Source organism: Pyrus communis, chromosome 13, assembly GCF_041283825.1.
Source record: "Pyrus communis isolate YQ-2024b chromosome 13, ASM4128382v1, whole genome shotgun sequence".
In the NCBI taxonomy this organism is placed as follows: Eukaryota; Viridiplantae; Streptophyta; class Magnoliopsida; order Rosales; family Rosaceae; genus Pyrus; species Pyrus communis.
In genome coordinates, this window is record NC_142577.1 from 2,327,924 (window position 1) to 2,341,120 (window position 13,197).

At 39.4% G+C, this 13,197-nt stretch overlaps 1 protein-coding gene across 1 annotated transcript; it reads right to left on the reverse strand.

Moving 5' to 3' along the window:
• Positions 1–935: 935 nt before the first annotated feature.
• Positions 936–4,743, reverse strand: LOC137737659 (receptor-like kinase TMK4). The gene is made up of 2 exons (XM_068477202.2): positions 2,244–4,743; positions 936–1,802 (listed from the first exon to the last, which is right to left on the reverse strand). The coding sequence occupies exons 1-2, from the start codon at positions 4,504–4,506 to the stop codon at positions 1,288–1,290; spliced, it is 2,778 nt and encodes a 925-aa protein (XP_068333303.2). The 5' UTR covers positions 4,507–4,743; the 3' UTR covers positions 936–1,287.
• Positions 4,744–13,197: the final 8,454 nt, after the last annotated feature.

Genomic DNA, 13,197 nt, shown 5'->3' on the forward strand with positions numbered 1-13,197 from the left:
AACATGCCTTTGAGAGTTTTCGAATTAGATTCATCGCTTTGGTTGGTTCTTTTGGAGGCTTTGCATAATTCCATAAATTAATTCCAGTTACCGGTATGTAAACATGCCTTTGAGAGTTTTCGAATTAGATTCATCGCTTTGGTTGGTTCTTTTGGAGGCTTTGCATTGATGGAGCTTCCAAATGGCAACTTCAGCAGACATGTCAAATTCGCCGATTTGTTTTCGCTTTTCGCCCTCAGACGATAAATACAAATTCGACTATTTTATTCCACATACGTAACATTACCTATTGTGGCCTTGACATTTAACCATGTATAAGATCCTTGTCACTATCATTCCACATAAACAATCAATCATCTCCGTCTCTCTCTTTCTTACGCCTCCAAATTATTAACAATCATCTCCGTCTCCTCTTTCTTTAACCATATATATAATTCAGATCTCACAGTTTAGAACTTAAGTTCCAGGCGATTCGGACCATTTAAATTGAATCTAATGGTCCTCGGTAACTCATTGTGCTGGCCCACTTCAGACAAGCCAAGGGCTCCGATTTTCTAATTCTTTGGTTCCGGACACTAGGGTCTGAAGAGGATCCAAATTCATTATGTGTCTCTGTATGTAAGGTCCAACAACATGTGCAGCACTACAAAAATCATCTTCAAACAAAAGGTCCACCCTTACAACCAACCTAACATGTTTCCTTCTAACATGCTCTCTTCCCATGTGCAATTGTCACTCTATCTCTTCCAGCTTTACATCCAATCATATCAACCTCAATCTTTGTTTCTTTTTCTTTTTCATTTTTTATGATTAAATCTTGCAAAGCATAATAACCAGAATCCTAAGCAGCCATGTTGTTATACAGCTTGGGGCATCATCTAAACAGACATGTCAAAGATAATGAATGAATGAATAGTCAAAAGAAGAAAGCAAAATGGGAAAGGGAATATCATTAAATAATTCACTAATGAGTGTAATAAAAATATCATACAACAAAATTTCTGTCATTTCTTTCATTTTTTTCATTTTTTTCTTGCTCATGATCAGTAGCATCTCAATCAATCTGCTAGCAATCCAAGAATCAATAACAGAAAATTTTTAGAGGTTCTTGAGGTCTACTGACAAAGATCGTGGAAAGAACGAAAAAAAAAAAAAAAAAAAAAAAACCAATAAATACAATAGACTTGTGATACCTGCTGCTTTACTTGATCATATCTTCCACGTCCCAACCCTTTTGCGTCTCTTTTTCTAGTTTCCAAAATGTTATGGTCTCTATTTCATTTTTTATCATCGACAATCCATTGAATCGAACGAGTCAGCAAATCCAGAAGGTTTTGAAGGGATGCTTGATTGAGTTTGAGAGAAGGACATATCGTCAAACATCCTAGAAGTACCTTCATTGGCTTGCCATCTTTGTAACGCTTGCGGAAGGCTCATGTGCAGGTCGATGCCAGAGTTTTCTTCTTTTTCATGGGTGGTCGGTTTCCAGTGCTCAACAAGAGGACCCAGGATGTTGACAGCATGTCCCATGTCCGGTCTCTGGTATGGCTCACGAGCAGTGCAGTGTCCTGCCAGCTCAGCAACTTTGTATATGCTCTCCATTGTCTCCTCATCGGGGTCAAGAGTTTGGTCAATAGCCTTTGGAATGTTTTCTTTGTTGACAAGGACTCTGCGGAACCATGAGACCAAATGAGACCGTTCATCCGGCATTGTATCATCTAGAGCTTTTCTACCACTCATCAACTCCATCAAAACCACTCCGAATGCATAAACATCTACTTTTGTAGTGACTCTGCCAGTAGCTGATTATAGGAACACAAATCATATCAATGTTGTAGCATAACGACATAACTACAATTAAATCATAGAGAAAAACGTAAATTCACAATTTCAAAGTGACAACAAATTGACGAAACTCTTTAATAGTATCATCAGTTCCCAGTGAATTCAAAAGTCCAGTTCAACAAATTACTGAAGGGTATTATATTGTGTCTTTTTCTTCCTCGTTTGAGGTTCTAAAATCTAGTTAAAACAAAACACGCAGTGGAGACAAATACTATTTTCTCCTCCCAAAGAATTAGATGACATGTTTGATGCAATTGAGTGGCAATATTAATTTTGCAGGTGCGCATACATATACAAGTTAGCTTAATGCTGGAAGTCTGGAATGATTGAAGCTTAGGCAAATGCACGATTCCTTCAATTCATAGATGAAAATCTAAAAATTAGAAGGTTTCTCTTACCTGCATATTCTGGTGCGAGATACCCGAATGTCCCGGCCAGCCTTGTCTCAACAGAATACTTCCCGTCGGGGGCATTTTTAACCAAACCAAAGTCAGCAACCTTGGCCCTCATGTCATCCCCCAATAGTATGTTTGAGGGCTTTAAATCTCTGTGAATAAAACTTTGTTGAGCCAAGCTATGCAAATATTCCACTCCTCGTGCCACATCCAATGCTATTGTTACTCTCTGCTTCCAAGTTAGTGGAGGCACTCCAGTCTCGCGCCATTCAAATAAATGTTGTGTTAAAGTCCCTTGTGGCATGTACTCATAGACCAAAAGTCTCTCGTTGCCATTTATACAGGATCCCAAAAGCGCAACCAGATGCCTATGCCTGACCTTAGTAAGGACCGCGATTTCTGCCTGGAACTCGTTCAATCCCTTTGTTCCTACTGCCACAGATTCCATCCGTTTGACGGCAACTTTAGTCCCATCATGCAATTCGCCTTTATAAACAACTCCAAATCCTCCTCTGCCTAATATGTTGTCCTCGCTAAAATTTTTTGTCACTTGTCTAAGAACTTGGATCGAAATTGCAACATTTCCACCCTCAAAAACGTGAAGGTCACCACTGCTCTGGCTTTGCAGTTCACTTGTAACTCCATTGTACCCATTTGCGCTACTCATAACATCACTCTTAGCAATTTCTGTCCCATTTGATGGATTACCCACCCTTCCAAATTTCCTATGCTTTTTACTAGTATAGCATTTGAAGGACACAAACAATACCACCACAATGAAAATTATAACAGCAATAACTATACCAGCAATCATACCAGGCGATACTGAAGAACCATTCGATACCAGAGCTGGACTCCCACTAGGAGTAGTTCCATTAGAACCAGAACCCGACGGAGTACCTCCTTCCCCTCCAGTGCTCGGAGTAGTCCCAATCAACACATTACCATTTGTAATTAACTTCACCGTAGATGGAAATTTTGGAATTGCCCCACTTAGATTGTTGTTGGAAACATCAAGAAGCTGAAGTTGAGCCAAGCTTAGCAAGCTATCTGGTATCGACCCAACCAAATTGTTACGACTCAACACCAAATTTTTCAACGATGTCAGATTGGCAAAAGCAGGGGAAATGGTCCCATTGAAATGCTTGTTCTCAAAATTCACTGTGAAGACCTTTCCCTGTGGATCACAAACAATGAAGCTCCATCCACTGCAAGGCTTGTTCCCTTCCCAAGAGTCAGCAAGCAAAACCGGGTACCCAAAAGCCCCTGCAACCTCAAGCAGCGTGGTGACCAGCGGATCACAACGCCCTGGAGTCGTTTGACAAAAGCTATTACCATCAACTGTGGACTTTTCCACATTGGACCCAAAAACCGGCATTGGACCCTGTAGTTTGTTGTTGTCCAGAGAGACGTTCTTCAAACTGGATATGGACATCAACGTGGAAGGCACAATGCCAGTAAACTGGTTATCCCGGATCTGAAGATCGAACAAAGTTTCGCACTTTGAGAGGTCGGGGATCGGACCAGTGAATTGGTTCTTATGGAGCCATACCTGGGACAACTGGGTCATGTTTGCTAAGACCTCAATAGTGCCAGACAACCCAAATAGCTGATTGTTAAGCCAGAGGTTCTGAATACCAGATCCAGAAAACGTTTTGGGCAAAAACCCAGTAAAGTTATTGTACGAAAGCCTTACATTTTGCAAGTTCGGAAACGAATCAAACACATCAGGCAACGGCCCATATAAATTTGCATTGCCAGCAGCCAAAGTGACCAAGCTGGAAGCTTCAGTGAGCTCCGAGGGGAAAACCCACGAGTCGAGATTGATGTTCTGGCTCATGCTCAAAATCTGCAAGCTCGAGAGGCCTTTGAAGCAGCCGGCGGGAATGGAGGTGAAGTTGTTGGTATCGAGGTAGATTTCTTGGAGGAAGGAGAGGTTGGCCAAAGAAGGAAAGGCGCCGGAGAGAGAGTTGCTCTGGAGAGAGAGAGTGGTGAGCTGAGAGAGAGAGTTCAGATTTGAAGGGAGAGAACCGGAGAGAGCTTTGGAGGCTAAGTTGATGGAGGTGATTCTGTTTGAAGAGTCGCATTTGACGCCGTCCCAATCGCAGTAGCCGGTGCTTTTGGACCAGTCTTTGGGTGCGGGGCTGAGGCCTTCTGCGAGTTTTGACATGACGTCGGAGTCGTCGGCGGCGGAGGAGGCGGTGGTGATCAGGAGGAGGAGAGAGAGAGCTAGAACGAGGCCTCGAAGGGTTTTCTGCTTACCCATTTCTGGGTTTCTAGAGAGATAGAGATGGGACTGGTTATCAGGTTTAGTGGTTTTTCTTTCGGTTTAGCGAGTGGTGGGGGCTTTGTACAGGAAGACAACGAAAGGAAGCTGCTGCTTCTGTTCGCTACGGCTGTTGAATAGGTTCTATTTTTAGATCAAGACCTGGCTGCTGATTCTTCAGCAACCCTCCTGACAGCCAATCACGGCTCAACATGTATGTAAGTTGTGATTTTTTTACTCACAATTTGAATACGTGTTGCACCATGATAGGCCTTCAGAAAGAGGGGTTGTTGATTCTTTCAGCAACAAAGTTAAATCCTTATTTTTATCAATCTTATTTTCATTTTTAAATTTGTTTAATTTTGATTTTATCCATGAATTAATTACACTGCAACCGCTTGAGGTATATTATGTTTTCAAAAAAATCCTTCACATTTGAAAATTACACTAACAACCTATGAGTTCCCAATTTGCTTCCACACAACTCCTTTAAGATCAACATCATCTTAAAATATTTTTTAAAAAACAAATTTGCCTTTATTATTAATTTCTTTATAAAATAAAATATTTATAAAAATAAATATAATAAAAAGAATTAATAAAAGTTGCTCGGAACAAGAACAACATTATAAAAAAAAAATATAAAAAACCAATCTCGCCTCCACCTCAGTCTTCTGCTCCCCTTCACCCACCACCCTACTGCGTACTTGGATCTCTCCGGACTTTTGTCTTTGGATCCAACATGCCTATTGAGCACCTACACATTTGACCGTGCGGCTATGTATTTATTTTTTTAACAGTTGCCCATCCTCTTTCACAGTTGAGGACATGACGACAGCGTCAATGCCTTTTGAAGGAAAATTTTTGGAAGACTAAGTTGTGATGAACCAATACTCAACCATGAAATTCAATGTGATTCTCGAATACAATACTCTTGATGATATTGTTTAGTTTGATAGTTAATTCATGTTTATTATCCAATGTGATTCTCTAGTCTATATGATTACCTTGAATATGATTTTGAACGACTTCCTAAATCTCATTCATACTTTGGCCAGAGATTCTTAATCATATCATAGAGTATCTCCCTCAATGGTTTGAAGGTTAGAGATCCCTTGTTACTAAGTCACCTACCTCCATGGCTAAGTAGCTTAACCCCAACTATGTCGTGGACACCATCTGATGGAGTGCCTTTGGCACAGTCAAAGATCAAGGACGTAACCTCAAGACAACTATGATGCCTCAAGACAAATGACTACTTTGCATTATCCCAACCATGAGTTCTCATGTGACATGAGTATGAGAACTCTTTGTTGATCGCATTCAATGGACTCATTCTCTACTGAGCACCTACACATTTGTCTTGATGTTAATCACACCAATGACTCGAGATCAATCACCCTCCCATATAGAAGACATAGCATGTACTAATAACGGATTGTCAGCACCCAATTAGCAATTCTATGATCAGGAATGTTTAGGATATGTGTACGAAAAAGAATGGTCTCATGAATCTGACTTCTTTAGATCACATTCTCCTAATTACATATTCCTTAGACTTATCATTTAAGTGTATAACACTACAAGAAAACAGGGCTTTGTGGCAACTGACATTCATCAGATAAATATGAAAATTTGTCACATTTGATTATATGTGATGCAATTCCATCACCACAATTATCGTCACATGTACGACTCTGGGTTATGCCAGAGAAGAAACATATACATATACATCTCACACCAACACTAGCTGTGGCTAGTAAAGCTGTCCAACACTTACTTCGCCAGTGAAGCTGGGGGTATAACATAAATATCCTTAACTGTGTTCTATGGCCAGAGACAATATACCCATGTTGTGTGTATGTGTTGTATTATAACCCACTAGATAAGCATAAAAAAACATCTCAAAAGCATATCTCAAAACTCATATCAAACCTCGGATCTCAAATGTTCAAAGCATCATGTCATAAAATCAGAAAAACCTTCTAGCTCCAAATCATCACTAAAACCATAATAAATAGTCATGTGAAACCACAAATTCAAAATTTGTAAATCCACAGAATTTCGTATGTATAAATCCAATGATTCATAATCTTTAGCAAAAACATAAATTCGAATAAATCATAATTATTTCGTAAAAGCAATTTAAATAGATCCTGAAATATGCAATGCATGCAAGCCTAATAATTTCGAAAAATATTTAATTTAAGAAGGGTCCACTCACAATGTTCGCCATCGAGGCGCCGCTCGAACGAGGGAAGATGGTGTCACCTTCCACTGACTCACCTATACACAAATAGAGACCCTTTTAATAAAACTCTACTAATACGATTGAATTTGTGAAAACAGAGTGCGTATTTGGAATTAGGATGTCAAAATTAGTCTAGGAGGGGTCCCAGCCGAAACCCGAAAAGTCAACCCAAAAGTCAACGTTGACAAGTCAACAGGTCGGGTCAACAATCAACAGTCAACGAGTCAGATCTGGGCTTAGGTTGTCGGGTTGGGCCGTTTATTGGGTTAGGGTTATTGGGCAAAGGCTCGGGTTGATGGATTGGGTCAAATTTCAAATCAGGTTTTGGCCCTGGTTTTGGGTTACGGATCGGGTCAACCCGATTTAGCTTGCTAGTCATTGGATTCTCACCGAAATCTACAACATTACATCGAGAGTTTGAAGAGGGTGATTTCAATCCCAAAATTTACAAATTTCATGTTAAATCTCGTAGAAAAACATCACTGCAAGGTTTGGGGACTTACTTAGAGTAGATTTAGGAGAAATGAGGGTCGAATCCACCTTGGGTTCGACAAATTTTCCTCGGGGACCTTTGCCAGAATCTAGAAATGGAAAGCAGAGTGTATGCATGTCAATACATAGTTATCTCTACCCTAAAGTCACATCCAAATAGGTATCTAGTTACCTGGGATAGTGTTCAAAGAAGTTCAAGTGCCAACACCTTCAAACTCGCCAGAAAAGTACGAGGTTCACCGTCGAAAATTGAGACCAAGAGAATGAGTGCATGCAGAGAGTTAAACCCATGAATGCAAGCTTAGGTTAGCCCAACAATACATTAAAAGTCTAAATCGAGCTAAACCCCAAGAAGACAGCCACCACCTAACTTCGAACTCAACGACATTCGCCAGAATTCATCACCGGGATGACATGCATGCACAAATTCCAAACAAGATTAACCCTCGAGATTTTTGACATAAACCTCATCACAGATAGATTAAAACCCACACAACCAATAGGGGGAAATAATTCATACCTGAGATGGAGTTTGAGAGAGCTCAAGCTCTGCGCGTTAATGGCAGAGCACATAGTGGTGCACCGATGATACATACGCTGCAGGCGGATTCCCCATGTCGCAAGGGTTCGAGGTTCAAATTTTTTAGGGTTGATTTGGTTAGCATCGAGAGGAATGGTGGGGGTTCTTTCTCGGAGCTTAGAAAAAGGAGAGTTCAGAGAAAGTGAGTGATCAACAGAGAAAGAGGAATGTCATGGGAGAAAGAGAAAACAATGGGCCAGGTTTGGGCCGGATTTACAAAACCCAACACAAGGGTATAATCGTAATTTGCTTCTATTTTTAAAATGGTTTGTTACAATCTACCTTCCTTAAGAAAATTTCGCCCCTGAAATTTAGAATAACTTGCTATAAGTAAAATACTCGAAAATAGGAAGAAAATATGTGTATATATATACAAGGAAGAAATCGAGTTAGAGTAGCTGCATAAAAGAGAATGTCATTTCGTTACGATCGGATTGCAATGATTCCTCTTTCATGCCTCCAAATTCACACCTTCTTTCTTCCTCAGTAATATAGTATAGTATAATACTTATATAAAAACTATAAAGTCAAAAATATATATAATTATGTAATAACATTAAGTCAAAAAAATATATACGTACTAAGATAATGTCGAAAATAGATATATATATATATATATATATATATATGTGTGTGTGTGTGTGTGTGTGTGTGTGTGTAGCATAGAATTAGAATACCTGTACTAAATTTAAAACTGAAAGTGGGGATAACCACCCAAATATTATGACGTCAAAAATATATATAACTAAAATAATGTAATTTAAAATATTCTCCTTGAAAATTAAAACCAAAAATAAAAATGAGTTACGCCCCTACATTCGAACTGTCATGTACTCCGAGAATGAGTGTGTACATCATGAGTCAAGTCCAAAACGATAACTAATTAGTAACTACTGTTGTAGATGAGCTGACTTGCCCACTTGCTTAGCAAACCCAACAATTAAGCCACCGATATTACGGTCTGGAGCATTGATGTCTCGGTAAGCAAGTGCGAAGTTCTGAATATGCCAAAATACCATTTTGCCCCTCATGCGGGAATATGCCGAAATAGTTCGATTCACGCCTCGATCGTGCTCTCGCACTACCCCAAAGCGCACCAACCAAAGATGAAAGGAATGCTTCGACGATGCTTGAATCTAACGGACCAAGTATTCCATGCATTTTTCGATGGACTCGTGATTGTTTTATCGATAACCTTTTTGCTTACTCCAACCATAAGGCCAGTTCAATAAATATCAACAGCTAGCTTTATGCCAAATTCTTCAAATGTCGATCTTGCTTAGATTTCATACCTTTCTTGGGAGACGTGTGTGTAGCAGAAGATATTCCTACCAAATTCCAGGTTGTGAAGGTTGGAAATCGAGAGTCCTCTTGAGTGTCATAAATTATAAAATATCATTGGTCTTGTCGATTATATCGACAATTGTCAATGACTCTTTGACCATACCCCTAATTCCATTTTCTTAGGTTAGGAAAAAGTCAGATTTGTTAAGATATTTAATGTGAACAAAATTTCCGACAATTGAAGTGGTGTCTCACCCGACCACTATTCCTACGCTTTTCGATGACGTCAATCAATTTCAAATCCTACAGTGATGTTTTATCAAATGGGTAGTTGTGCACTAACGCAACATGATCAAGTGAACGCTTTTACCTTCAACGGTTGGGACCACATGATGTGAATCATCCTATCTACGACCTAGAGTCTATGGTTATCGTTCTTACTTGAAAACTTAATGACACCTTTTTGCGGAGAAACACGTCAGATCTTTATCAACCTCGCAAACTTCTCAGTTATCTTTACTCGAAAGGAACTAAATCTCAGACAGTAGCATTGAAAAGGAAAATACATAGGTACCGAATGTGCAATTGTAGACACTTAGTCTACGATTGCACCATCGCATACCGCCCCGATTGTGCAATTGTAGTTATTGACAACCACATTAGAAAAACATAGGTATCGAATGCTCTTCAACAAGTTCTATTTCCACTTTATGCGGAACTCTCGAATACTTTTGTGACGTTACTTTTTGACCAGCAAGAAACCTTGTTAGCTAATTTTCAAGTTCGATCTTTCTACCTCGGCCTAAGATGGCAAAGGAACTATTTAGTCCTTTAGTATAATTTTTTTTATTTTCTAAATTGTCAGACTTTTTAACGTTTTGGTATGCATCGACTTTGTTCATAATTCTAGATTCACCTCCTAGTACAAAAAGATGTTTTACTCAATCTTGGGTTACTTTTCTATTCTTCGTATCATATCTGAAGTAAACAGACTGTTCAGGAGAACCACCCAGACGTTGAAGTTTTCAGTCAAGATCATCAGTCCTTGAATCACCCAATTAGCATCCTATCAAATGAATCTTCATCGTTGGCGATTTAATATTCCTGAAGATACAGCTGTAGTGAAGTTCAGTAAATTTTGGTTCAGGCAAAAGTCTAACTTTATGTCCTTTAGCTTTCAATTGACTATCGTCCAAGTTAAGTTATCGTTCGACCATTTCAATTACTATCACGTAATCAAGTTAAGTATTTATACGTATTCAAGCAGCAAAGTTGTATATTCAATCCAGATATCTTGCACTCTAGATTTAATGGAGTTGTTTCGACCCTCAAATTCTTGAGTGTTCTTTTAACCTTCTCGACATGGGTTCCCACTTAATCCGTGAGGAATTCATGATGAATCGACTCAGTTGAAATGTGGGCTTAGTTTCATATCGATTTTAACAAGAACATTAGGAACATAATCTGTTTGCAAGCTTACTGGATTTACCAGGAAGAATTCCAAGTGGTCTTGACGAATGTGTAGTATTTTAGTAAGGAATCGGTGAAGGTAGAACTGTAGGCTCCGAGTCCGATGATTGTGGGGCCAGTTTCAGTTGATGATTTGAAATGGTATCCATTATTCGAAGGAAGTGGTTTAGCGATAGCTCCTTTATTACAAGTTTCGAATCTTGTACATCTCGATCGGGGAGCAATCATCGCAGTTAGTCACGAAAGAAATGTTTTACGACAAGTGTTCGTCTTTACGCATCTGACACTCCCCGACCTTGATATCCTTAAATACCAGAATGGGCACATGTTGGCCGACACTCGAGGGTGACGAAACCATTTTAAACATGCACACAAATAAAAATATGTCAATATAAAGAAAAATACTAATGTTGATCGTGTTCAGAGCAAACAACTAGCCAAGAAAAACAGCAAAGATCCGAACAAAGGAATGAGATCTACACTAAGAAGGCTCGAGGATACCTAGGCGGAAATGCCCTGACGCCGAAATCATATGCCTCGCTTCTAACTCCGGAAGGTGCGCAAAAACAAAGGATGAGTGGACCATAATTTATACTAATACTAATAATATGAAAACCATTTTCTTTCTTAACATACTAACCCCCTATTTTGAAAACACATATATAATACTATGTATAGGTTTTTTTGAAACTCTAGCATGCCGAAAATATTCATAGCAACAAGATCATCTCCAAATGTGGTATTGATAAGGCTGAAGGAAAAACCCAAAAAATCTCATAACTCAAATCAATTATAAAATCAATTAGGGGTATCATAGTCGCCCGAAGGCATAACCTGTCCATCACCCGAAGGTGAAGCTGTACGACACTGGGTTACACCAGTGAAGAAACATGGTAGGCCTCATCACCCAAAGGTGAAGCTGTACGACTCTGGGTTACGCCAGTGAAGAAACATGGTAGGCCTCATCACCCAAAAGTGAAGCTGTACGACTCTGGGTTACGCTAGAGAAGAAATATATCTATATATAGCATAACACACCGACACTAGACGTGGCTAGTGAAGCTGTTTGACACTGGTTTCGCTAGTGAAGCTGGAGGTATATCATAAGTATCCTCAACTGTGTCTTATGGCCATAGACATCTACATACCCGTGTTGTTTGTATGTGCTATATGATAACCCACTACATAAGCACTGAAAACATAACTAAAAAATCATACCAAAACATCGGAGCTCAAAAGCTCAAAGCCTTAATTCATAAACCATTATATTCGCAAATCCTTAATATAAATCATATTCGTAATCCATAGAATTTCATAAATGAAAATCCAATAATTCATAACCTTTAGTAAAATGTAAATTCCATAAATCATAAGTATTTTGTAAAAGCAATTTAAATAAATCAAGAAATAAGCAATGCATGCAAGCCTAGTATTTTGGAGAAACATGTAATTTAAGAAGGGTCAACTCACGGATAATGCAACCAAGATCCATAATAGGTGCCACCATCCAAGTTTGTAACCCTAATATCGCACCTATAAAATAACAATGTACAAATTCTAACACCTAATATGAGTAACGGAATATACACCTTTTCCGTTGAAGACTTCGTTAAATTTAACGGAAGTCACTGCCTGTCACTGTTAAGGTTAACAATGACACTGTTCGCCGTCGCTGGAGCTCGCCGGAAAATCGTCAATTATCCAGAAATACACAGAAATTAAAATGAGCTCATTTCCTACATGGATTTCCATCCCAAATTCGCTCATAACACCAAATAAGGGTTTAGGACTTACCCAGTCACAAATTAAAGATGAAAGAGGGTAGATTTGTCTCAGATTTCACCAGAGTTGCACTGGTGTGGATTCGCTGGTTTCTGGAACTGATTGCAGAGAATAAACAGAGGTGAAACACCTCGGTTTCACATGGGTTTACACAAGAATTTCACTAGAATTTCAGATAATTTCCTTAGGGCATCATAACAGATGAAATCGAGTCAAATTCACTTCGATGCGACAAGACTTCGTTGGATTTCCTTGCTGGTTTTCTGGGAAAAATAGCACCAATACATGCAGAGGCTTAAAACTTTGCACAGAGGTTCAGAGATTTACCCAGTCATCGATTAGGTATGAATTGGTCTCTGATTAGATGCAATGGCACCGGTGATGCTTCGTTGGTTTCCAGGTAGAAAATACAGAGCATGCATTAGCTCCAGTCCTTCGAATTTAACTTGAAATTAACATGCAGAGCATGGGTTAAGCTGCCTGAGTTTCGAACGGGACCAATTCGAGCTCATGGGACCCCAAGTTTGACGGGTTCCTCGCCGGAGCTCCACACCGGAAGCCGGGTCAGAGACCCAGATTTTGAACCTAGATTTAATCTGAGATGCTAGAAGACATTGCCTCAGATGAGAAATTCCATAATTTGGGACGGGTTTGATCTAGAACTCGTCGGAGTTCTGCCGGAGAGGATTGCCAGATGCTAAAGTTAAAGAACAGAAAATTACAGGGGTTTTAGACCTTGGATTCCAAGTCAATTCGAACATGCAGGGCTTGAGGATGATACCTGAGACATTATAGGGGAAATATCGAGCCAAAACAGAGACTGGAAGGCTGA